The 27,895-nt window shown below is 36.9% G+C and overlaps 1 protein-coding gene across 1 annotated transcript in view; it reads left to right on the top strand.

Moving 5' to 3' along the window:
• Nucleotides 1-27,895, top strand: part of BNC2 (basonuclin 2) — a 458,860-nt gene that overhangs the window by 264,273 nt on the left and 166,692 nt on the right. The window contains 1 exon segment of the mRNA XM_031654267.1: nucleotides 23,932-24,034. Coding sequence (XP_031510127.1) covers nucleotides 23,932-24,034 — 103 coding nt within the window.

The following is a 27,895-nucleotide window of genomic DNA, read 5'->3' as shown; positions in this document are numbered from 1 at the left end:
TTGCAGTGAGCCGAGATTGTGCCTCTTCACTCCAGCTTGGGCGAAATAGCGAAACTCCGTCTCCAAAAAAAAAAAAAACTATCAGCTCTTGTGAGACTCATTCACTATCATGAGAATAGCATGAGGAAGACCCACCCTGATGATTCAACCATCTCCCTCTGGGTCTGTCTCACAACACGTGGGAATTACGGGAGCTACAAGATGAGATTTGGGTGGGAACACAGAGCCAAACCATATAAATAAATAAATAAAATCGAATACCTGTATATTTCTCCCCTCTAATCCATTCCTCTCTGATGGAGTGAACTCTCTTTTTCTTTATTATTAACTTTTAAAGCTAATCCTTTAAAAAATATTTATTCTCTCAAGTTTTTGTCTTTTATACATGTTTGAATTGTTGTTGTTCTAAATATATATGTAAGCTGGTTTATAAATACCGTAATTACTTCTCTTACTTAGGACTCAAATGTTGCTCGTAATTAAAGTTGTAAGCCCTTATTTTCTGTTCTAGCAGTAGGTACTCTAAATGGCTTGTTTAAAAAAAAGTTCTTGGCTGGGTGTGATGGGTCACGCCTGTAATCCCAGCACTTTGGGAGGCCAAGGTGAGTGGGTCACTTGAGGCCAGGGGTTTGAAAAGGTTAGCCAGGCATGGTGGTGTGCGCCTGTAGTGCCAGCTACTTGGGAAACTGAGGTGGGAGGATCACCTGAGCCTGGGAAGGTTGAGGTTACAGTGAGCCATGGTTGTGCCACTATCTTCCAGCCTGGGTGACAGAATGAGACCCTGTCTCCAAAAAAAAAAAAAAAAAAAGATTTCTTGAAAGGTTGGACTCTTTATTAATTGTCACTAATTATATCACAGACTCTGAACTCTAAAAATGCTTGTTTTTGTGGCTCTAGTCTCTGTTGTGCTGTAATAAACTTCCATTTCATATTTTCTGAAGCTCTCACTTTGAGTTCATTCTTTGGCAATAAGAAAAGCTTCCATTCAGTCCATCTTAAATGTGGAAAACAGTTTTATGTAGCACTTGTTACTTAACAGTAGTCATGGGACTTAAAGAAAAATGTTGACGCTTAGAGGTGGTAAAGCATAGTGATTTAGAGAGTAGGTGGAGAAGTTGACCGAAAGTCCTGGCTCTGCCTTGGCAAAGGTAGTTAATGTCTGTGCTTTGTTGTTGTTTTTACCTGTAAAATTGAGATAATGATAGCGTGATGCCCTCCTAAGAGGGAAAAGTCAAGATAAGCTGAGTTTGTCCATTCAGAGTGTTTAGAACACTGCTTGATAGTAAGTGCATAAGAAGCGTTGCCAGTATTTTTAAACTTAACGTTGCAGATAATATATGAAATATGCCGGGCGCGGTGGCTCACGCCTGTAATCCCAGCACTTTGGGAGGCCGAGACGGGTGGATCACGAGGTCAGGAGATCGAGACCATCCTGGCTAACCCGGTGAAACCCCGTCTCTACTAAAAAATACAAAAAAAAACTAGCCGGGCGAGGTGGTGGGCGCCTATAGTCCCAGCTACTTGGGAGGCTGAGGCAGGAGAATGGCGTGAACCCGGGAGGCGGAGCTTGCAGTGAGCTGAGATCCGGCCACTGCACTCCAGCCTGGGCGGCAGAGCGAGACTCTGTCTCAAAAAAAAAAAAAAAAAAATATATATATATATATATATATATATATATATGAAATATGCAAATAAGTAAAAATACATACTTGAAAACGTGAAATCTTTAGGATAATTTCCTCTTTTCATTCTCTAATTTATTGTTGATGAATTAGATACAGGTCACAGTCTAGTCATGTGTTTTACAGAAAGCAGTTACAATGTTGTGTTCCTTTTGAAACACTGACTTGTTCTTTGGCATGTCTGAGCGGACATTACATGAAGTCATTGTTGAAAAAGATGTGTCCATTAAGAAAGTTGGTGCTCTATTTGTGTAATTGCCTAGAGTGGAGGGATTTGTTTGGTACAGTAGCCTTATTAGCTTTACTGAAACAAACACACAAAAACAGACTGACCCCAGAAGTATTTTTGTCTTGTTTTACCAGGTCTGGTTTATTGAGGTAAAATTCACATAACATAAAAATTCATCATTTTAACTTTTTTTTTTTTTTTTTTGAGACAGAATCTTGCTCTGTTGCCCGGGCTGGAGTGTAGTGGCGCGATCTCAGCTCACTGCAACCTCGTCTCCTGGGTTCAAGTGATTCTCCTGCCTCAGCCTCCGAGTTAAAAAAAAAAAAAAATTTCTTTTTTTTTTGGATTTTTAGTAGAGCTGTGGTTTTGCCATGTTGGCCAGGCTGGTCTCGAACTCCTGACCTAAGGTAATCTACCCAGCTCAGTGTCCGTAAGTGCTGGGGCTACAGGCATGAGCCACCACACCCAGCCCGTTTTAACCATTTTAAAGTATATAATTCAGTGGCTTTTAGCATAGTTTTAGCATAGTTTTGTAGCCATCTATTTCTCAAGATCTTTTTAATTGAAAAGGATTTATATTTAAAGTTTTATGAATTTTGCTTTGCATTTAAACTATGTCATGCAGCTTTTCTAAAATAAACATAGTTCCATGTTGCTTTCACAAAATTTAAAAAATGTTGGCATTTAATTAATATGAATGGGGCATTGCTTCTCTTTTTTAAAGTGTTTTTTAAAAAATCTATCTTAGAGAGAAAGAGGTTCTAATTAAGATAGGGCCTATATTTTTTTTGATATTGGCTTGTATTGTACTTCTGTTGACTAAGCAGGTAGTTGTTAATGTTTTTAAAATTGTGAACTAATTAGAACAATATAAAGAGTATTAAACATCTATCTTGCCAACATCCAGATCAAATAAAATTTAGACTTTTATTATTATTTTTCTAGGATGTTATTTAGTATACAAACTCATATAAAGTTTTATTTACTAGAGTTTATGTTCTTTTATATGTTTTTGATTTGAGGAAAGAAAAAAATGGACAATTTATATGAAATTTCTAAGCGTTTTAAGCAGTACTGTGACAGAATGTTGTTTTATAAAATACCTAATTTTCAAGAGAGTATTTGAGAGAGATTTGAAAATATACCTAAACAGGAAAAAAATTAAATAAAAATGTATATTTTTCTAGGCATTAATAAAATCAGCCGAGGCTATGAGCAGAAATACTAACAGCAGGTTTGGGATGTTGATAGCGAAGCTTACCTAAAAATCTTAAGTTAAAAATCTTGAGTTATTGCCAGATTTCATGGCATTTGCAGCCTCCTTTTTAGTTTTGCCTAAAGTGAAGCATCTTAGACCACAAAGGATTCTCTAATTGTTGAGTCTTTATTATGGCATTTGAGAGCTGCTTATTGCTGATAAGTAATGTTTATGTACATATATGTTTAGCATCTCGAAATTATTTTCTTCAATGGAGCAATTTTGCACACAGACAAAAAAATTGCGACTTTTGGTGTGTGGTGTTAGGGTGAACCTGATTGTTAAAAGTTTAACAAATATTTGCATTGGTGGCAGTTAATGGGTATTAAATGTTTATTTTTAAAATCATATGTTTTAAATAATATGAAAAATTTAATTTTAACTGGTTACAAGTTTTCTTGTATAACATTAGCATTCTACCTGACACTGAGTAGAAGTAAATTTTGATTTTAGCTCTGTAACCACATAAATGTAATGCTGGATTAAAGCCTTTGGCCCTGAGTTAGCTACAAGGGTGTGAACATTTCTGTTTGCAGTGCCTGTTTTCGTTGCTTCCTGGACCAAGGAGTAGGATTACTTTTGCTTCTTGATAGATTTAACCTAATCTATTACTGGTTTGACAATTGGAGGCATAAAGGGTAACCATCAACATCTTTTTGAAGCATGGAATGCTACTTGGAGAACAATATTCCAGTAAGGAAATTTGTTGTTTTCAGAAATTCCCAAAAATTCTGTGGATAACTCATAGAATGTTTTTAATATATACAGTAAGATGGCATCTTCTATTTCTAAAGTATTTGTTTTATCATTTTATTAGTCAAAGAATACCATAGAAAAGAGAAGCAAATGAAATGAGGGTTTGGCAGCATCAAATGATAAAAATCCATTTTCCTGGATGCAGTTAAAACAGAAATGTAAAAATGTTCCCATCTGTCTAAGCCATCAGTTTCTGATACAGTCCCTGGAGGAAGTGGCTGAAAAGTCATTTCCACCTAATGGCTGGTTAGGTTGCTTCTGTACAGTAAGTTGGTGGTTGCAGTCCACTTCCTCTAAGACAAAGGTCCATGTCTCTAAAACCCCATCATAACTGACACTAATTGGCATTGCTGTCGGCCCTGGGCTGTGAAAGCAGGCCTGAGTGGGCAGCACTGAGGGGGCATGTGGCACCACTGAAAAGACATTGTAGATTTTCCTAGTAGGTGTACCACATTTAGATTTTTCTTTTCTGACCCCTGTTGATGCAGTTTATATCACCTTTACATTGTCATCTGGCTTGGGAAAAATTTGTCCAAAGCCCCATTGGTGAACACCATGTCATTAGAAAGTATTGTCACCTTACCTAATGTTGAGACTTGCAAATACTAAGTTACCTATGAAAATCTCTATGAAGTAATTAAGATGATTAGTAGTAAATACAATAAATAAGGGGACATTTTTACCTCACATTTTTACACATCTAATAAACTAACATTTTGTTTTCCTTTTTTCTTAAATCAGAAGCCAGAAGAGGGCATATTAGTCTTTCAAAAATCAGTTTGGGAGCCACTTGGCCCAATTCAGTTACAATTGCCATAAATTAGGCAAAGAACCTGCTTTGTATTCATAAGGGTCAGGAGTGAAGGATTTAGTTCCTGCAAGGGGTTTGGAATGACAAAAAATACAATAGCAGACTGGTATCCTTCCAGACTGGTATCCTTCCGTATCCTTCCCTTAACTACTTTTAACTATGTCAAAGCTCCATTGCTGTTTATGGCTCCATACTTTGACGATTATGTAGAAGGCAGGGAAGAGAAACATTACTGAGCACTTACTATATTGGAGGGGTTGTGCTGGGTACTTTCCAGAATATTATCTTTTAAACTTTAGAGATATTACCAGACTCCTGGTTATAGAAGTGTGACTGTAGTTATCGCCAGTTGTAGGCAATCTCTCTACTTTCCTAAATGCATATTGAAAAATTAGTGAGTGGTGGCAGTGGGGAGGAAGGGAATTACTAAGGGAATTGATTAGTCATATTAATCATTTATATCTTTTCCCTGCATCCATTTAAAATGAAAATGGATAGCCATTTAGGTACCCAGACCCTGCCCTCACTGGCTTTCTCTTCCCCTCTCCATCAGTTTCAGGCTCAGGAGTGTGTAGTAGGATCTTGCTTCAACAGTTGGCTTGGACTCAGCTCCCTCTGAGAAGCTCTGCTTTCAAATCTTGGAAAAGCTCATGAGGCCCTCCTCAGGAAACTTCTTACGTCTCTCGCAGTGTCCCGAGGGATGCGAAACAAGTTTGAGATTTCCCTTTACCCCTGAAGTCCTTTAAATAGAGCATCTTCTTGCATTTGTGTCTATTTGTTTAGTTCTCAGCAAAGTTCCCTGCCTCTTACAGTACCACAAGAGTGTTAACAATATAAGGCCAGGAGTAGGGTGAGCCAGATGAGGTGCCCAAGGTACAGAATTTGAGGAGGCACTTCTTCTCGGGTTGTGCGAGTGGACTTGAAGTTGCAATTTGCTGATTCTGGAGTGTGGTCCTGGATATCTGTACTTCTGTAAAGAACTGCAGATGATTCTGACATAGACCTGTTCTTTTTAATATTTAATAGGTAAGGGTTTTCTTTTGCTTTGCTTAAGGAAGAGGAAACATTTGGCTCATAGCTAAAGAAGATGAGATTGTGCTGTGAAACCTTGTTTTCACAGCACGTGATAAATCTCACCTTTCATTTACAGACTCCTCTTGCCCCTTCTAAGATGTTTAAATAATAAAAGATGTTTAAATAATAAAAGATGTTTCATCACCATTTTCTGTGATCCCAAATTAAAGCAAGAGGCAGTTTCACATTGAAGTCGTTATTAGCACATATTTTACATTTCTCCTCTTTTTTGTTCATTTTGTTTGTTTCAGATGAAAAGGTAGCATACTTAACAACTGTGTACAGAGATCTTCAGGTTACTATCTCAGGTATAATTCCTTCATACACAAACTAGCTTTATTCATTTATAACACTACCGCTTTATACTACTACTAACACCAGAAGATTTTCTCTCCAACATCATTAACTTTTAAAAATTAAACAAGTATGTTGATTTGGGGGCAAGGGAGTTACTATTTTATCTAAATGAAACACAAAATTGAAATATTAAATATAGGTAAACATTAAAAATGATGTTTTTGAGCTAGAATATGGATAGATAAGGAAGCATGTATACCCTAACTTTAAAATTTGTTATTTTCTGATTAAGGAATAAAATGCTGAATTTGTCAATAGACTGGCAATCTAAAAGAAAATAATACTGTACAAATACACACCCACTTAAAATTCTACTATGTCTGCTTTACTTTTCTCGGCGACATACCATCTGGCAGCTGTGTCTCGGTGTTAAACAACTTGAGCACAGGTAATATATTTTACAATTAAAATAATAGCCTCACATTTACTGGATATGATCAAATATAAAGTATTAAAGCCTGCTTATTGTCAGCTCTATGGATATTCAGATAATGTTTCAGTGAAAAATCATATTGAATTGTGCTTTCCTGATCTATTTATGATTCATTCAAGTAGAACACACTAATTGTGCAAATAGGGTAGGAAACAGTCATCTCACAAACTTATGAGGTACTTTACAGAAATCCAACTGATGTTCAGTGTCATCAGTAGCAGTATCTGTGGTCATCAGCGTAGTGCCCCTCTTGGATTATTTAAAGTACATACGGTAGTCTAGATGTAGGTTTCTTATATATCAGGGTTTTAAAGGTGAGTGAGTCATAGAGTGAAACTGTTGGTTGCCACTGTTTTCCTTTATCCTTCTTCGTAGACCAGCAGAGCTGGTTTGTGTGTATTTGCTCATCCAATAATATATTGGCTTGTCCTGTGGTACTTGTATTGAAGAAGTGGAAGTACCACAACACATGAGCATGCGCTGTTACCAGTTTATCAATGAAAAATGCAGATGTATGAAAATATTAATCATATCTTAATATATTACTTTGTTTTGAGATGGAGACTTGCTCTGTCGCCTAGGCTGGAGCACAGTGGAGCTATCTCGGTTCACTGTAACCTCCGCCTCCGGGTTCAAGTGATTCTCCTGCCTCAGCCTCCCGAGTAGCTGGGATTACAGGCACGTGCCACCACGCCTAGCTAATTTTTGTATTTTTAGTAGAGATGGAGTTTCACTATGTTGGCCAGGCTGTTGTTGAACTTCTGACCTCAGATGATCCACCTATGTCATCCTCCCAAAATGCCGGGATTACAGACGTGAGCCACCGCGCCTGGTCTCAAACTACGTTTTATCTTTACTTAAAGTAAAGTTGAGGGAACCATTCATTTGGAGAAGGTGTTAGAAGGGTGTGTGTGTTTTGTTATAACACGTTTTTGTCCCTAGGCTTCCGTTCACAGCATCTCTGCCTTGCAGCAAGAGAGAGTATTGAATTTCTACTTCTTTCCTTTTGATCCTATGAAAGTTGTAAATCTCTGTAGTATGTAAGTTATGACCTAACTCTCCAATTTACTTGAATATGATTGACATTAAGCTCATATTCCAAATCACTTAGCTTCACAGTTCAGTTATTTGTGGTAAGGAAGCATATTTGTTTATGAGGGAGCAGGAAGTATATTTGTTTATATTTTTATATTTCATAATTTCTAGCATTGTCTTTGGAGTAGTTAAGTCTTAGCGAATGAAGGGATGAATGCTTTGTGATAGGCTACATACATTTTAATGTTTGGTTGTTTTTATATAGGTGAATGGATATTGGAGAGACTAGAGTTTTACATGTCCTCGAGGTGTACTTTTGTTGTTAATTTATTCATATTGAAGTAACATTTTGTAACATTTTGTGCAAAAACCAACTTTAAGGAAATAGAAGTGGAAAATACATATTTCGATGTTTGGCTTTTTAGAAAACACAAAGTATCTCATTTAATTTCCAGGTCGAAGGAATAGGTATTGCTCAGGATATATACATTGCCTGTGAGCTAAAGCCCGACTCTTAAGCTGTGATGAGCCTGTTTTCCTATTTTGGGTTTCAGGTACAGTATGATAAAAGTAGTCTTTTGTAGTAGAGATGAGAATGGTGGAGGGGAACATATTCTTTACTATAATGACAGGGAGTCCTAAGGTTAGAATGTTACTAGCATTGCCTAGAAGAATAGTAAGGCATGTGGACTTAGAAGAAGGTACTTTATTTCTAGTGTATCTAAAACATCTCTTCCCCATAGTGGTGAGTTCATTCTGCCACAGCCAAGCCTACCATGAATGATTATCTTTTGTCTCTCTCACGTGAAGTTGGATGGCTAAGGCAATGATTTCTGAACAGCAACTTGCATATTCTGCTAGTAAATACATGCTAGATATTTAATATGAATTTTACAGTTTCCACTTTTAGAAAGTTGTCCCTGGAATTTGTAGATAATACTCAGTAATAGGCATTTTAGCAACTTCATCACTTTTATTTTTTAATTCGCGTAATTTTACGAAAGTTAGGTCCACTTAAAAGCTTTATCTGCTTTTATTTTTTCCCCAGTGTGATCATACTTAAAAAACCTGAGGTTAACATAAATTATATATTGATAGCCTCTTAGCAGTCTAGCAGATTTCAATTTCTTAGAAAGTTGTTATGGAACCAAAAATTTGACAGATAAATGTAAAGTGTCTAGCACATGACATGAATAGTAACAAAGATTGTGTTTCATTTCTATCAATTATCTATGTTACTATTATGAATATTACAGTATATGGGTCTTACTCTCTTCAGGCATGCACATAGGGTCTCTTTCGTTAAGATGCACATATACCTGCACTGAGAGACAAATTACTGATTTGCAGTCCTTAATTATTTAATGAGAAGTTTCAGTGAGATCCCAATATATAGATTTAAATCTTCAAAACTGCCCGGAAACCAGGCACAGAATGAAAGAATGTCATCTTTATATGATAACAAATAAATTATATATAAAAATAGATAAATTTATATTTAAGATTGATATATTTAAAATAAAAACTAACTTTGTATAAATAGGAGCAGATTTACTTTGTACACTTAAGATTATGGGGGAAATGACATAAAAGCTCATGCAGGTAAAGCTTATGCCTTCTCATGTGTAAAGCAAGTATCTAAATATATTTCTGTTTGTGTCCACATATAGAGTTAAAGGACGCTTTTCCATGAAATAACACACTCCTTTAAAATTGCTGTAGATTTTCATAATTTAAAAAAAACATTTCTATTGTAACCTACATCAAAAGGGCAGCCAGCGTTTTTTTTGTCTGACTATACATATGCATTATAAAAAAGTGAGTCTACTGTAATTACCAGTTTGCAGAGCAAATTCCTGCAGGGTTTGTACTCTCCCCATTAGTAAAAGAGATAAGTTGAAATGTATTAAAATTTCACTGTACAACTGGGAGTTTTTGTTCACAGTAAATGTGTTAATGTTTCTTCATTGCTTGACTGTTTGTGTTTAAATTTAGGCAGCGTGCCCAACAGGGACAAAATTATAGGATAAAGCTATGTATAAAAGAAAATCCTTCAGAGAGCACCAATAAGGCTCTTTTTAAAAATAAGCAGTTACATATAATAATACATGGCTGTAGCCACAGAGAAAAGTTTTATCTGTCTAGTTCAGAATTATTGGAATTTTTCTTTCCCTTGTGTAAAAGTTAAGAGGACCGAGCTTATGTCAATAGCTAATATACTTTGATGTAAAAACATCCATTATTTTATTCAGTGTCACTTCTATGAAAAGAAAAAGAAATGATTCCTTTTTGTTGTTCCTATGATGAAGAGAAGCTAATAGCATTTTGAGAGAGAGGTGATAGATCACATTTTCTTCCCGAGTAAAGGAATTCTTTCTTGTTAAGAATTCTAATTACAGCCTGTTATATTTTTGGAGTGTTTTTCTCTGCTTTTCTTCGTTGCCATGAACTTAGTAAATACAATTATTCATGTAGATAGGCTTACCTTTGACAAAATTAATCTACAACCACTATCACCTAGCGTGAATATGTAATGAAATTCACAAACACAGGATAAAGGCTCCTGTTTCTCTGCAGTCTAGAGAGGGCAGAAGTTGCAGTTATCTGAAAATGCTGGCTGTATAAGCTTTGGCCAGCCAGGGAATCAACTCTCCTCTCTCTTAAATGTTGAAAATATATTGTAGTTTCTACTGTTTACCTTTTGTAGTTTCTTCTGTCTGCTTTTCTGTAAGTGAAAATGAAAGAATTTGCCAGTATCCATATTCTGTCCCAAATGTCTCCATAGATCCACAAACAAATGGTGTAGAGAGGTAAAAATAAAATACAAATTTTCATTTTGCATTGTTGCTATCTAAAAATAGGGTTTTGTAATTTACCTAGTGTGTGTAGATATCTGGAGGGGAGAGAGAGAAAAAAATATGAATATATATGTGTATGTATTTTAGTTGTTAGTATTTGTGCATTCACGTACCTATAGGAGAACATAAAAAGCTCCTTGGATATTTCATACTGTATATTAATTTCCCTTAAGAAAATATATTTTTCTCCTTAAATAGGTTGATCTCCCTTGCCCCAAGACGTTTAATTTTTATTTCTTCCTCTACACTGTTCTTTAAAACATGAATTTTTAGCTGATAGACCTTGAAGTCCTTCAGAGCCATTACTTTCTTTTGGTTAATTTGTAGAAAGGCACCATATGAAAATTGGATTTTTGATCTGATGGAGTGATTCTTGAGTTCTTATGAACCATTTATAGTCTATCAAGTAAATCCTTCTTAGTTCACGGATTATTGACCCAATGGACCATATTAGCTGCTTCGAAGCTGTTATAGCCCATTATGTTGATTCAGCTGACACACATGTGAACCCAGTCCACATGCCCAGGATGGCATTAACATTGTTCTAGAAGACTTTTTTTCCACAAGGCTTTCTATTTATTTCTTAATTTTCAAGAGTTAGCTCAAAGTTCCTGACAACCATTACATAGGTCTCTTGCTTTGCTCAGTGATGTTGAAGCATTTCTTATTAGCTAGTCTGTTTTTTCCTGTCTTTCTCTTTATGTCTGTTTTTAAAAACCATCTAATCTTTAAAAGAAAAAAAGAGAATAATGTTTTCTCAGCATACTAGGGCACATTTTACCTTCAGATTCATACAGATTTCATAGAAATTTGTGGGATTTCTCTGAGCCCACAGAGAAATTAACCCTTTGAATTTGAGAAAACCACCTTTTAGAAGAAATGGTAACATTGTATTTGTGTTTTTAAAAAGTGTATTACCTGAGAGGTTTCACTTGAAAAATTCCAGTGACTCTAGCCACTGGTAAAATCAAGACGTGCCTTCATTGATTTATATGAAGCGCTAATGAAGCCAGTCCAGGTCTCAGCACAGACCCCTGGGGAATCCATGACCTAACATAAATAACGTATAAGGGGGCACATAGACTGTTCATCATATCACTATTATTATTTGCAATAGGTATGATTCCTGTGCTGAAACCTGCTTTTAGGCAGAAACATACTCTTTTATAGTCAGAGATAATTATGATACACAGTTAGATGTACAATGGAAGATGTTAAAATGTTTGTTGAGATGTGTCGCTGATGAGCAGTCCCCAGACAGGTATAAGTAAAATGCTGTAGAATAAACCAAGTGTTCCTGGGAGTATCTTGTCTCACTGTTTTCAGATTTTGACATTTCTTAATATAACTATTTAAAGACTATAAAACACTGTGCTGGGTCACTTTGTTTATTTAAAAGTGTACCACTTTTTGGCAAAAAAAATCCTAGTATATATGGTTAACTGCTTACTTAGCAGTTTCTTTCACTTTTCAAGTTGCTTAAACCCTCACCCATCCCTCTCCCTTTTTGTGTAGTTTTGTTCATATCTCCTATTTGGTTCTAAGATCCTACTGGAACCGAAAACATATCTGAGGAAATCTCATTGAGGAGGAGGGGAACAAGGGGGATTATCAGGCTCCTTTCCTCCCATGCCCAGGCTGAGTGGAAAGAGCCCTGGATTAGTAGCTGTGACCATTTAGGGACATCTCAGAGCCTCATTTTCTGCTGTTTGAAAAAATGTCTAATTTTAGGGATTTTGATGATTAAATACAAGAATGTATTTGAAGTATTATGCAAGCTTCATAGCACTGTACAAACATGGGATATTATTAGTCTTACAGTCTGTCTCAAATGGCCTGGGTAATCAATTGTCATCTGAAATGTTAAATTCTAAAATGTAACATCTTTTCTCCTCTGTTACTTTACTGGGGTAAATTTTATCACAAACCCAGAGGAGTAAATTTAGTTAAAAGGTCACCTACCTATGCTCTTGCTTAGTAAATGGATTGATTACAGTGCTTTGGCATTTGAAATAAGGTGGGCAGCTCCTTTTATGAAGAGGATAAAGATTTAGAGGAACTCCTTTCTTTAGGGAACCCTTCACATGCCATCTGGGAAGGGAAAGATACTGACTTAGGACGAGGTCATACATTGGGCACAACTTAGGACAACTTTTATGTTACTTCTGTACGTCTTTGCTTGGTCACCAAAGTGTGGGATCATACAAATCAATCGTTCTTTCTACGATTGGAGGTGCTTTTGAAACATACCAGAATTTAAGCTTCATCTTGTCTTGCTTCTTGCTTAATGAGGAGTAGTTTCTTTGTAAAGTGCTTAAAGGTTTATAAGTCTTTTTGCATCTCATTATAAATCCCGTCCTTATTAATGTCTTCTCTATCATATTATATTAGTAATTGTTTTCATGAATGCCACAGAGAAATGTAATCACATTACCATCTTTCAAATTGCATTAGTGAAAATGAATAATATATATATCAATGGAATACAAAATTGCTGATTCAACATTAAGATGAAATGAGATTATTATTAGCATCATAAGATATCAGAAGTGCTTTGCCTCCTTATATAAAGTTAGGTGTTCTGGCAAATATAGACTGAGTTAAAATGTGTGTTTTTCTTTTTTTAATGGCAAGCTAACCCCTTATTTTCAATTAGGTGATAGGTCTGTTCATGGAAGGACTATTTCCTTTCTATTTATGTTATTACAGCTGCCTAAGTAGCCTGTAAAATTTGTAAGTATACAGGCAATAAATGGAGTATCTTAATTGTTAAATGTTAGGTAAGAAAATAAAATGTTTTTGCCTAAATTGAAATGCCTTTTCATTTCATGTTTCTTTAATATTACTAATTGCCTAACAAAATTGCATGTATTACCATAGGCCTAATTTAATTGAAACACACACATACACGCACTCCAAAGCTTGCATATGCTTTGATGCCATAGAAGCATGGGTATTTTCCTTATATAATTGGCTATATCCCGCTGTTGATTTTTACTCTGAACTTCTAAATTATGTAAATGGGGTCTTTCTTCTATCGATTGATAGTAGGTTGCAATAGTAGGTTGTGATAGTAGGTTGTGATAGTAGGTTGCGATAGTAGGTTGTGATAGTAGGTTGTGATAGTAGGTAATGACTACAGATGCTCATTGGATCTGTGTCTGGGAAAATTTATATGCCTGTGTGTGTCCCTTTCTCCGTTTGTATTTATATATTCACACAGTTGTAGAAACTTTTACACTCGTATATAAACATATGCCCAGAAGTTTATGGTTTTCCCTCTTTGCCCACTCCCCCTAAGCCAAATTTGTTTCTTGACTTTTGCTGAAATAATTTTTTCACCACAGTAAATTGAGGATTTTTTTTTGGTCGTATACATGACAAAATTCACCACTGTCAATTTTTAACAAATTATCTTAGAATTTTTTTAATACTTTGATATTAATATTGCTGAGCATCATAACTGAGAAGTTTTGTTTTTGTTTTTGCCTTTTTGCCCCCCAAATATTTGAAAGATGTATTGGATTTTCCTGATAGAAAAATGGCAGTGGATTTTTAAATGGATATATTAGGTTTTAATATTTTCAAAGTAGAAAGGATTTTCAAATATAAGTAGCAATAAAATTTCTTTGTTTACTGTGCATGTATTAACTCACTTAGCATTTGTGTATTGAAGACCTTCTGGGCGAAAGATATGCTGCATTATGTCTCCTGGGGAATGATATTTTATGGGATTAAATGGTTGAAACACCACTAAAAGAAAGTAGTTGGGGCAGTGGGATTCCTCCCACCCTTTCCCTGTTGTAAACAGCTTTATTGAGATATGTTTCACTTACCATACATTCCACCCATTTAAAATATTCACTGTATTTTAGTATATTTATGGTTAGGTTCAGTTACCACTGAACATTTTTATCACCTGAAAAAGAAACTCCATCCCCTTTAGCTGTCACCCTAAGCCTCGTCCCCCTTGAGGCAGCCACTAATCTACTTTTTATCATTACAGATTTCCCTCTTCTAAACATTTCATCTGAATGGAATAATAATATTTGGTCTTTTATGACTGGCTCCTGCAACTTAGCTTAGTGTTTTTCATGTTCATTCATGTTGTAGTATGTATCCGTGGTTCATTCCTTTTTATGGTGAAATAAAATTTCATTATATTAATATACTGAATTTTGTTTATCCATTTGTCAGTTGATGGAGGGATAGCGTTTTATAAAATGAGGTTTTAAATCTCCTGATTTTTAACATCAATTGATGTTCAAAGGTCAGCTTTTCCCAGTGAATCTCTTTCGATTATTTTGGATGTGTTTATTGTAAAGATGATGTATTTCTTTGGTTCATAACATTTTTCTCAAGGTTTTATTTTTGGTGGGGGGAGGGGTGGTTAACCATCTTTAAATTACCCAGCTTTTTGTCTTTTAGCATGTTGCCCACAGTTTAAACCAGTGGCACCAGGCCTTTTAGTGAGTCCAGCAAACCCATGCTCTTGTGAATCTCTTGTCTCAGTCATAAGATCTAATCTGTTTTTTTGTTGTTGTTGAAAAGACACCAAGAAATTTCAGAACACATTAAGTAAAACAAAATAATCATTTTTTACCAGCTTGCTATTTCTTTGTATTACATTAAAAACAATTAGACAAATGTAAGGATCTTTCTTTGAATGGTTAATTTTTAATTTTCTAGTTACCACCAAATAAGAGACATACTTTTAGATACAATTTTCCATCAAATGAATGTTTGAGTAGATTTTTTTAGGGAGACAGAATAACTTCATTGTTTCTCATTTGCTGCTGTTACATTAGGAGTAGTGACATTTGCACTATAGTTTAACGTGCTTGTGGACCCTTAACATTTATAATCAGCTTTATAATCACTGATAATCATAGCATGTAAATTCTATGTGCATTGTTCATTCAGACTCACATTTATGTATTTGTTTGTATAAATGCAGAAAGCATACCCACCTTAAACTATAGATTTATATTAATAGTCTCATGGTCAGAATTAGATAGACTTTTTAGGTTGTTAATAAAGCTTTTTTCTGGGATGTTTAAAACCATAGATCTTTTGACCCATGTTCTGTGTCTTTCTGATTCACATCTTCTTGTCTCCTTTCAATACTTGGTTGCAAAACTCTTCAGTGCAACAGGTGAATATTCTTTTACATTCATCATAGATGAGTTTTGTAATCGAGTACAAGTGAAATTCACATGCAGTCATGTAGTTCATGCTGATCTTAAGTAAGCTTAGTAGTTGTCCACCATGCCAAAAAGAAAAAAAAAAAAAAAAAATGCAGAATTTTTTCACTCAAGCTGCATTGTGACTTGGCCAGTTAGGAAGCTGATTTCTTCTACCAAGGCAGTATTATATAAATTCTGAAAATTATACAGGGAGATATTTGCTGACTTAATCACCATTACTATCGTGAGCTTTTTAGAGTCTTCGTGGCAATGTTTGAAGTACTGTCTTAGCATATCATACACAAACTATATAAAAGTGCTTGTTTCATCTTTTTGGTCATGTTTACAAGATCACTCTCTGCCTCCACAGTGCTAGCAAGTCATTAGTTTGTTTATTGCAGTGTATTCTATGGCAATCCTGTAATTAGCTTTCAGATTCATTACAGATAATTTGCTATTCCAGATTTTCCTCCACTAGGATAGAAATCTTTTTTGTGTGTGTGTGAGATGAAGGTCTCACTTTTTCATTCAGGCTGTGAATGCAGTGGTATGAACACGGCGTACTGCATCCTCGCACTTCAAGGCTCAAGCAGTCCTCCCACCTCAGCCTCCTGCGTACCTAGGATGATAGGTGCATACCACCACGCCCGGATAATTTTTCGTATTTGTATAGAGGTGAGGTTTCACCATGTTGTCCAGGTTGGTTTTGGCTCAAGCTGTCCACTTGCCTCGGCCTCCCAAAATGCTGGGATTACAGGCATGAGCCACTCTTCCCAGCTAGGTTAGGATAACAACTTTATGCTATTTTCTGAGAACTAAGAAGGCTGATGTCTTTGAGGAACAAATTTTCTTTTTTTAAGCCAGGCACAGTGGCTCATGCCTGTAATTCTAGCACTTTGGGAGACTGAGACGGGTGGATCACTCAAGGTCAAGAGTTCGAGACCTGCATGGCCAACAAGGTGAAACCCCGTCTCTACTAAAAATACCAAAATTAGTTGGCCATGATGTTGGGCACCTGAAATCCCAGCTACTTGGGAGGCTGAGGCAGGAGAATCTCTTGAACCTGGGAGGTGGAGATTGCAGTGAGCCAAGTTTGTGCCATTGCACTGTAGCCTGGGCAGCAAGAGCAGAACTCTGTCTCAAAAAGAAAAATAAAAGAAATTTCTTTTTTTCCACATTAGAGCCTTTTATTAATTATTGTGATGCATTTTCTTTTACCACTGTACATACTGCCTAATTTTTGTACTTTTTGTAGAGATCGGGTTTTGCCATGTTGCCCATGCTGGTCTCGAACTCTTGGGCTCAAGCCATCCTCCTGCCTCAGCCTCCCAAAGTGCTGGGATTACCGGCTTAAGCCACCACACCTGAGTGGATGCTTATATTAATGATTAGGTTTTTCTATAATTTACTATTAATGTAGGTCATGTACTTAACTATTAAGCAGTTTAAAATATTTTAAAATTTCATAATTCATATTGTAAATCTTGCTATACTCTCCAGAAATTAACAAGGGGAAAGAAGAGTTAAAAAAGTTTTTAGGACCAGGCACTGTGGTTCATGCCTGTAATTCCAACACTTTGAGAGGTTGAGGCGGGTGGATCATGAAGTCAGGAGTTTGAGACCAGCCTGACCAACATGATGAAACCCCGTCTCTACTAAAAATATAAAAAATTAGCCGGGTGTGGTGGTGCGTGCCTGTAATCCCAGGTACTCAGGAGGCTGAAGTGGGAGAATCACTTGAATCCGGGAGGACAGAGGTTGCATTGAGCTGAGATCACACCACTGTACTCCAGCCTGGTCGACAGAGTGACATTCTGTCTCAAAAAAAAAAAAAAAAAAAAGGTTTTTAGGCCAGACGCAATGACTCACACGTGTAATCCCAGCACTTTGGGAGGCTGAGGTGGGCAAATCACTTGAACTTAGGAGTTTGAGACCAGTCTGGGCAACATGGTGAAACCCCGTCTCTACTAAAAATACAAAAATTAGCCGGATGTGGTGGCGTGCACCTGTAGTCCCGGCTACATGGGAGGCTGAGGTGGGAGGATCATTTGAGCCCAAGAGGCGGAGGTTGCAGTGAGCCAAGATTATGCCACTGCACTCCAGCCTGGGCGACAGAGCAAGATCCTGTCTCAGAAAAAAACAAGAAAAAATTTTTTTGTTATATATGGGAGATTGGGGAAGGTTAATGAACCCATGAAAGGAGCTCCTTGTGAATAGTTGTTTTTGGTTTTGTGTGTGTGTGGAACACCAAAACCCAGAACTGAAATCAGTTTTTTCCCCTCTCATTTTGATTGGTCCTTCAGAATATGTGTTTTATGCTTCTGTTTGCCCAAAGGCCATATTTTGCCATTTTAAATTTGTGTCAGATAACTAGGGTTAAGTGTTCCCAAACCAAAAAAACCTCTAATAAGAGTTTTATTAATTAGCCTTGTATATAGTTCTTTTGTGAAGTACCCTATATATTCACTGAAACAACAATTTGTGCTCTCCTGAGAAATATGATTGGGTGAGAAGATTGGTGTTCAATTCACATAAACTTGGAGAATTGGAACCATCTATAAGTACTGTACAGCTAGAGACCTGAGCTTTAGTGATAACAGAACCTATCCTCTCTATTAGAGCTTTGGAATTCATCCAAAATACTTTCAAATGTACTTTTATTTAATATTCAGATATAAAAGTGTTACTGACCAAATGTTGATTAATTTTTTACTAAATTATTTTGCTTTGTATATTTTAGATTTACTTTTGAATATGAATATTTATAATTTGCTTATTTTTATTGTAAATTTTCTTTAGTTTTCTATAGGAAATGGAAATAAACTGAGTCATAATTGGGAGATTTGTCATCTTCTCCACTAGATCATTTAAGAGCCGTGTAAAACACATAAACGTTTCTGAACCAGAATAGTAAAACACAAATAATAATCTGTGTGCCTACCTTAGAGGATTATAGTATGAATAATATGGTATTATGTATGTCAAAGTGTTCATTTATTTATTAAGACTAAATATGTGTTAGGCAATTTGCAAGGTGTTGGAGTAAAATAATACATTGGGAAGAATCATAAGAGAGAAAACAATCATTTAAATATAATATGTGGAAAGTTTCTTGTGGCCATAAATGGTTGTCATTTATTGAGCTTTTCCTGTTGCCAGACAGGTTAACACTTACTTTATGTTCATTATTTCATTTGAGTGTTTTGCCACTGTTGCAGTGTCATTGTTACTATCACTTTACAGATGAGGAAAGTGGTTCAGAGAATCCTGTATTTTTAAAGTCCCTTTTGAGCACCTATTATTTGCCCCTCTACATTGAAAGCCCAACAGACATGTCTGTCCTGCCCTCACGGAACTTAAGTTCTAGAGGGGAAAACAGACTCATATCGGATAATCACACAAATAAATGTAATATTCACAATCTACATACTAAGCACTCTGACAGACTGATTATGATACAGGAGTCTAGTGGGGAATTTGTCTTGAATGGGAGACAGGGCCGCTGCCCTGGGGAATGAGTGGTACTTGAAATCCAAAGAACGAGTAGGAGTTAACAACTTAAGCAGGACTTGGAAGGAGGGAAGCTAGAGAGCATGGTGTTAGAGAAGTAGGGATTGAGAATTTGGATAACAGGGGAGTCAGCTGTCTAACCAAGGAGGACGGACAGCCACTGTTTTTACTCGAGTAGGCAGAATCTGACAGGAGGGTGAAAATAACCTCAGTCAAGCAAATAACGATCAACTGTGTGGATCTCTTAAGAAGAGAGAATATTCATGGAGATGGGGAGAGAAGAGAAATGTGTAGGTTAATTAGGAGATAGTTTGGATAGTCTAGAAAAAAAGACTGGAATTGTGGTAGTAGCAGTGAGAGTAGAAGACAGGAAAGGAAAGGATACATAATCTTTGGAGGAAGGCAGAATATCAGTGAAAACTCTGCCCCATAACTTGCTGTGAATGGAATCGTAACTCAGGATTCTTAGCTCAGTGTAATGGTGCACGCCTGTGGTCCTAGCTACTCGGGAGGCTGAGGTGGGAGGATTGCTTGAACCTGAAGGTCAAGGCTGCAGTGAGCCATGATCTCACCACTGTACTTCAGCCCGGATGACAGAGCTAGACTGTGTCTCTTTCAAAAAAAAGAAAAAAAAAAGATTCCTTATCAGTGGAATGGAGAGCTGATTCCGATTTCTAGATCTGTGACTTTAGGTAACATAGTAAATTATCTCTACCTTAGTTTCTCCTCTGTGAAATAAAAGTAATAGTAGTAACAACTTTATGCTATTTTCTGAGAACTAAGAAGGCTGATGTTTATAAACTCTCTGGCACAATGTCTGGAAAATGGCAGATATTCAATCCATCTAGCTATTATTATAACAGGTAATAATTTACTATTGTAAATAAATAAATTAAAATCCTGAGGTTTGGTAGAGGAGGAATAATGAGGAGGAGATAGTCCTTCTCCCATCTGTGTGAGGGTTTCTTTTATGTTCTTAGTTGGGGTCTCTCCTCTAAATCCACTGCACCCAAACCCCAAATTATCAAGTCCTTGAGCACAGGGACGCTGCCATCCACTTCCCACCACTTAAGAGGCATTGCCTGGCTCCAAAGTGATGGTTTTTGCTTAGTGATGATATTTGAAGCTGTAGGAGGGCATGAAATTGCCAAATTAAAGAATGAAGAGCTTGGCCATGGGAAACACCTGTATTTATTTACAGTGGAGAGAGAGAGGAGAGAGCAGTTGCTGCCAGAAAAACTAGGATAGTCAGTCTCTACAGCCCAGGAATGAAGGAGAGTTAGTGCTGCAAGCTGCATCAGAGTCTGGGAGGACAAGAAGACCAGAGAAAAGGACCAGATGGGATGAGAGCATTTCCTCTCAGAGAGACAGTTTCAGGCACGTGTGGGGCAGAATCCGGATTGTAGAGTTAAAATGTAGGTGGTGGTGAGGAAGTGGAAGCACTGGTTGCTGGGTGCATGGATTTCTCTTTCAAGAAGTCAGTGGTAAAGGTAAGCAGAAGGAATAATTGCTTTCAATAAGTTGCAGACTTAAGAAAATTTATGGCTGTTGTTATGTTTGTTCTTGGGGAATTGGGGCATGCTGATCATGTTCACAGCTGCCTCCATTCACCTCAGGTCTGAGTGCCTTCAACCCCCTTCTGGGCACTCGGAACAAGACTAAGCTGTATGTGGTACATTCTGTGAATGACAGACTTTGAAAATGCAGGTATGAAGAAAAGAGTAGACAGTTTCCAATAATGGAAATTGAGGAAAGAGTTACAAGGCACCCTGGCACCCTTGTTAGGCTGGGTCCTGGAGGTCTGCTTTACCCAGACCTGAATACTAATCTCTGCATAGATAGGTGGGAACAGTCTGACTGAACTGTCTGTTCCTTTCTGCATACCTGCATTTTCAAAGTGTGTAGTTCACGGAATGTAACAGCTTGGTCTTGTTCCGAGTGCCCAGAAGAGGCTTGGAGGCACTCAGACATGAGCTGAATGGAGGCAGCCGTGAACATATTCACAAGAATGAAAGTATATTCATTTTAACTCTTCCCAACTGTCTCCTTGTAATGCATGTACGTTTTTGAGGCTTAACTGACTTTGATAGTTTTATGATAATTTATGTTTTTGCATGTGGGTGAGTTGGCCAGTGATCACATTGGTTCTATTTTGTTGTGAATAAATAGTATGTCAAAGTTTTATGCTGTTTCAAAAATGTTATTTAGAATAAAACTTCCTTTGAAGCCGCAGTAGTCTTACTCAAAATATTTATTTAGGCCATATTGTTTAAATATATATAATTCCCTTAAGGGACAATTGTAGTCTATATAAATCTGAATTTAAAACAAATAGACCTTCTGGAATTCATAGAAATACAAAATGGATATTCTAGTGCTTAAGTGTTTATATACAAAAGGAGTTGAGGTGTTCCAGTGTTTGTATGTTTAGGTACAAAAAGAATAGAATTCACAAAAAGGAATGATGATCTAAAAAGTTGAATTCCCAAATGTACCAGATGTATAAAGTTATTTAGGAAGACAAAATATTTGAATCATAAACTAATTCAGAGTAAGTGAATGAATGATTCAACCAGTAAAAAAAAAAAAAAATACACATAAAAATAAAGCAAATCCACAGTCTCTTAATTTGTTCTGATCTTAAATTTGTTCTGGGTATAATTAAAGTTGATGAAAGTGTGCTTTAAACAATACAAAGTTAGGATATTTTTATAAAATAATTAAATATTATCAAATTAATGATTGAAATATTTGTGTCTTTTATGCTAGAGTTTATATTAACTGTCCTTGAAATACCATCTCACTTTATTGGCCCTCCCTTGATTTTGGTAAAGCAGAGGTATTTTTTTTTTAAAGCATTTATGAAAGCTTTTATTATTGCACTTCGAATTATATAAATGTTTTAATGTCAACATAGTTCCCATATCTGAATTTATAATTAGATAATTTGTAAAGTTCCTTGTTTTTAGTGGAAACGCTGTCTTCTAAGCTCTTTTTATTTTGGTCACCGTACAATCAAGTTGTGAGTTCATTAACTAATGGACATGTTATTTAAGTAAACTGTTTCTAACTTGGGATGTTCTGATATATTTCTCAGTCAACAAATTACTGAAATTGAAATAACTTCTGGAAGAAATATTTCTCCTTATAGTCTACAAATTAATCACTTCTATATACAACAAAGTTTACAACCTAGCTACAATTGGACTATATTTGGAAGAGAGATCCTGAAATATCAGGGAAGATTATACAATTAAATATTTCCCTAATGTTAAACAGAAGCACAAATTAAAGATGGGGGTGAAGTATGAATGGAGTCTACAGTGAGGACTCCAACATCTGAAACCAAATAGGGATCCATAGATTTAATGTTAATTAATAGAAGAGAAATATTTTACACGTGCCTGATCCAAAGCATAGGGAATGGTAGAAGCCCGCTCAGTCTTATTCTCTGTGAATGGAATTTGTCCCAATTACGTTAACAATATCCAAAATACTGCCTGTTACAAATGAGACAGTCTCTATAAAAATCCAAATGGTTCCAGAAGTATGAGCATCTGGAGCTGTGTAAGTGAGCATGGCTTTCACCCACGGAGCTGCAGTTTCAGGTATCCCCATGCCCACCCTTCCACCCCAGAATCAGTAATCATTGATTGCATCTAAATCTGCAGAGAGATCTTTTCCTGGCAGTTCAAGTAGTTACAGTAGATTGTTAATCTGCGAATGATCAGACTAAATCCCTTCTGTCTTCAGAATTTCCATGCAAATTAGAATTAACTGTATGAGGTAAATTTATTAACTGTAGTCCGAGAGCATAGGTCAGCTTCAGCACAATTCTTAAACATACGTTTTTATTCATAAAAAGTTACACTCCATTTATGCTAATGTTCTATGGATTCATTTTATAATATTAACTGATGAGATGGTTTTTTAAAGTAGTTATAAGGAAATGAAAGATTTTTAAGTGTGTTTTTCAGTTTTCTGCAATACAGGTGTACTGTTCCAAATATAAAATATTCACAGAAATGATTTTTTCTGTTCCATGTCTGATCTAAAACCAAAATTTAAACTTATTTTCTTATATCACCATTGAAATAAGAGGAGGATTGTTTTGTATTTTTCAAAACAGGAACGAAAATGGAATTAATAAAGAAAAAAATACTCAAGGAATTGGGATGTGATAAATAATAACAGAAATATGTTAGGTCTTATTGATCACAGGAGTGTCTTTAAAATATACTTGAGAGTTTGGCACAACATTTAATTGAAATTCAGCAGAAGAAAAGTAGTATTCTAATAATAATATTTGTGTGCCATATTTTACTTTCACAGACATTTCACTTGAATATTATTTTGTTACAATGTATTTTTTGCGTTATTGACAAGTGGATAAATTTAAGTGGAAATATATATTAGCAGCAATATACTTTTTCCTCTTTTGGATTTGTGATGTCATAAATCCAGTATCTTATAGAATATGTAATCCTTTATTTTTATTCTAAGTTTGTAATCTAAAGGTTACTATGAATGACCTAAAACATTGTATTAGTGAATGAGCTTTGTTTTCTTTACCTTTTTTTATAAGAGATTGTGGCGATATCTAAATTTATTTTTAAAACCCTCCAGGCCCCTGCCATCATAAAGCCTTTAAAAATGGAAGTGGGCATTATTTATTAAAATGATGAAAAGAGTATAGTATCTTTGAACAGATGCTGACTTTTTTTTCCTCCTTTATTTTTCAGGCCATCCGTTGCACACTGGTAAACTGCACATGTGAATGTTTTCAGCCAGGGAAGATTAACCTGAGGACTTGTGATCAGTGTAAACATGGCTGGGTGGCACATGGTGAGGAAAATCTGGGCTTTTCTTCCCGTTCTTATTATGTTCATGTTCAAGTGTGTGTGTGTGTGTGTGTGTGTGTGTGTGTGTGTGTCTGTCTGTTTAGAGCAGTCACTGGCCTGGAGAAAAGAGAGGTCAGCTATGCTCCAAGTGTTAGTTAAGATTCAGCCTGTGGCTCTCAAACAGCATATTCTCAGCTCCAAGAAGCAGTGCTAGGCAAGCAGCTCTCAGCAGAAGGCCAAGACGTTTATAGGACAGTTGGGCTGTGGAGTTCTTACTGAGCATGGGCACAGCCAGCAAACACCAGGCCTGATGGAAACTCAAACATACCACAGTTGGCCTTTCAGGGCCTGGACCTCAGAGGGAAGCTGGCAAATCCTCTTTGCTTGAGAACTCCTCGATGACTGCTCACCCTTGTCGTATGTGCTAGGGGCTGAGTTTATCCTTCTAGATGTTAAATGTTGTATGGTCTCAGGTGGATGAGAGAGTGAACGGGAACATTATTTGGCTGGTATCTGAAAACATAACCTGTAAATACTCCCTTTCAGTGTGCATGGGGATTGGAGGTGGTCGACGTAGGTAGAGTGTGAGCTCTGTGTAGGTGTGTCCCGGGGTGGGGAGACCCCACGCGAAGGATATGAGTGTTGAGGCTTTTTGCCAGGTGCACAGAGTTGTTCTGTCGGTGTGCCCTGACTGAGCATTCAGCATATTCCTGTGTATGGTTTATGTTTGTTCTGTTTAAGTAAAAGGAGACTTGGAAATAAGCAGACTTTTTTCTTTTTTTTTTTTTTTTTTCACCTCCCAGACTGTAGAATTTAAAAAGATAGGTAATGTTTATGAAAAGAAATCCTGGCTTGAGATTTTTTGATAGCCCCGGGTATTGCCTCTTAAGTGGACATATTCTTCATTCCCAAGCGGTGCCAGACATCCAGTGGGTTGTATTTTTATAAATGTCATGTTATTCTAGCAAGATGTGAGGTAACAACACCGGGCCATGCCTTGAAATGCTTTTAATTTGTCATGTACCTTGCTTGTGAGGGTGTGTATGCTGGAGTTGTGGGGACATTTCAGACATGTTTCTGTGAGAGAGAGTACTCTGAGAGGAATACCCGGGAAGGGGTATGTTTCCACCAGGCAACCTCAATCCTGCAATCCTTCATGCCCACAGGGATAGAGCGCTTTCCTGCTTTATTAACAAGGCCCCAAATCAGCAACAATTCTCAGTCCGGTCTTGAACAACAGACGAGCTGCAGTTAGTTCTGCAGTCTCTTTATGTTACTACATTCAGTGATTTCGTCTCTCATCCTATATTAGTTTGCTGGGGCTGCCATGACAAAATACCACAGGCTGGGTGGCTTAGACAGCAGAAATTTATATCCTCAAGGCTCTGGAGGCTAGAATTCCAAGATCAAAGTGTTGGCAGGGTTGGTTTCATTCTGAGGCTTCTCCTCGTTTGTAGATGGGCACCCTCACATGGTCTCTCCTCTGTGGGGCATGCCCTGGTGTCTGCAACCTCCACCTCCAGGGTTCAAGCCATTCTCCTTCCTCAGCCTTCTGAGTAGCTGGGATTACAGGCATGAGCCACCACGCCCAGCTTATTTTTGTATTTTTAGTAGAGATGGGTTTTCACCAGGTTGGCCAGGCTGGTCTCGAACTTCTGACCTCATGATCTGCCCTCCTCGGCCTCCCAGAGTGCTGGGATTATAGGTGTGAGCCACTGTGCCCAGCCCCGGTGTCGTCTTGTGCGTCAAATTTCCTCTTCTAAGGACATCAGTCAGATTGGATTAGGGCCCACCCTAAGGGCCTCATTTTAACCTAATCACCTCTTTAAAGACCCTATATTCAAATATAGTCACGTTCTGAGGTAGTAGGGGTTATGACTTCAACATGGGAATTTTGGGGGAACACAGTTCAGCCCATAACAGTTCCTAAATAAACTTTTTTCTCTGAAGAAGTGTTGGTTTTGCCAGGTAATAGGTACAGAACTTATGTCCTAAACCCATCAGAATTGTAAGAATATTGAAGGCAGTATGGGTGTAGACTGTTCTGAGGTCAAATCTTGGCTCTGTCACTTCATGACATGTTAATATCGCTGGACTTCAGTTTTCTTGTCTGTAAAATAGGATTAATAGTACCTACTTTACAGTCTTATTATGACAAAGAGAAAATATATGAAGCCTTTCCAAATAATGCATATTAAAAGTACAATGGACAGTAGATGAGCAGTAAAGGGGAGGCCAGTCATTAATCAAAGGGCTTTTCATTTATTCGCTCTCATTTTTGCCAAAGCCATCTTATATTATCATTATCTATCTACTATGGTAGACTTGTGAGTGTAAAAGTTAACTGTGTCACCAGTTTGTTTTCTCTATTTAATGTCCATGTGCATATTACATTAGTAATGTAAAAGTAAAAGCAATGTTTTTTCCTTCTTGAACAACATAAATTATTCCTGGCCAGTGATTGTTTTGAGGACTTTCTGAAAAATGTCATTTTTCACCCAACTTGAATAAGATGTTTCTGTTACACCAGACTGTGCTTTTCCTACTGTACCATTAAAAATTCTGTTTCTGGGATATTAATTTTGGTGTTTCTCAGACCTTAGTAAAATGAATTCTAATTCTTTCCCTTATGATTATCACCTTGACCTCTCCTTTCCCACAACAGGGAGATATCTGTATATAGCTCAAAATACATACACCCAGGCATGCGAATCCCACACTCTCCCCATTCGTGAGGCCAAATACAGCAGTGAGGGGTTGGCCTCTAGCCTTGGAGTTGGCAGCGGGATGAGAGCACCCACTCTTTTTGCCCCAACATTACAACTAATTGCTTCATTCCACCCCGCCTGCACAGAAACCCTGAAATCATGTCTCTAGTTACTTCTGCTCAGAGGTGAAACACAGCATTCTTTCCGGCTGCCTTATACTGTGCAGTGTCCTGGGTGTGGGGCAACAAGGAAGTAACTTGGGTTTTCTAGTGTGTAATTTTCCTCTGAAATGCATGGAGCAGCAACAAGACTACCAAAATACATTGCCCAGAATGGTTTCATAGTAGCACTGAATGCATTCTACCTGTCATTATGTCAATAAAAGAAAATTTAATATCTGCTGCTAAAAAATAACCAAATGCCAAAATCATGTATTCTCTCTAAAATTAATTTTTAGAAATTTGTTGACCTCCTTTCTTGAATAAATTTTCCTTGTTAGCAGCATTTTCAGTTCATTCCTAAGATGTTGGATTTCATGGGTCATTATATACCATATCTATGCACATATGTGTGTCCCTATATATGTACACACACATAAACACGCATTCTCTCTGTTGACTTAGATTGCTTATTAAAGCTGCTTAAGTTGTTGACATTAGCTGCTTTACAAAAATCTTTAGAAATGTGTTTTAAAAATAATTAAAGGCTGGGCGTGGTGTGTCTGACAGCCTGTAATCTCAGCACTTTGTAAGGTTGAGGCAGGTGGATCACTTGAGCCCAGGAGTTCAAGACCAACCTGGGCAACATGGCAAAATCTTGTCTCTACAAAAAGTACAAAAATTAGCCTGGTGCAGTTGCATGTGCTCTCAGTCCCAACTACTTTGGAGGCTGGGGTGGGAGGTTTGATTGAACCCAGGAGGTCAAGGCTGCGGTGAGCTGAGATCATGCTACCACTTTCCAGTCTGGGTGACAGAGCAAGACTCTGTCTCAAAAATAAATAAATAAATAAATAAATAGTGATTAATTCATTATACTGCAACACCTGGGTTTTGGAATTACTAATAGTTAGTGAGCTGTGTTACTTTTCACAGAGTATTTCCTTAAAATCCTTAGCACTATTGAGTTAAGGGGGGAAGGAATATCAGAGCAGTTCTGAA

The sequence above is a fragment of the Papio anubis genome, chromosome 13 (assembly GCF_008728515.1).
Source record: "Papio anubis isolate 15944 chromosome 13, Panubis1.0, whole genome shotgun sequence".
NCBI classification, from domain to species: domain Eukaryota; kingdom Metazoa; phylum Chordata; class Mammalia; order Primates; family Cercopithecidae; genus Papio; species Papio anubis.
This window is presented reverse-complemented; position numbering and strand designations above follow the sequence as displayed.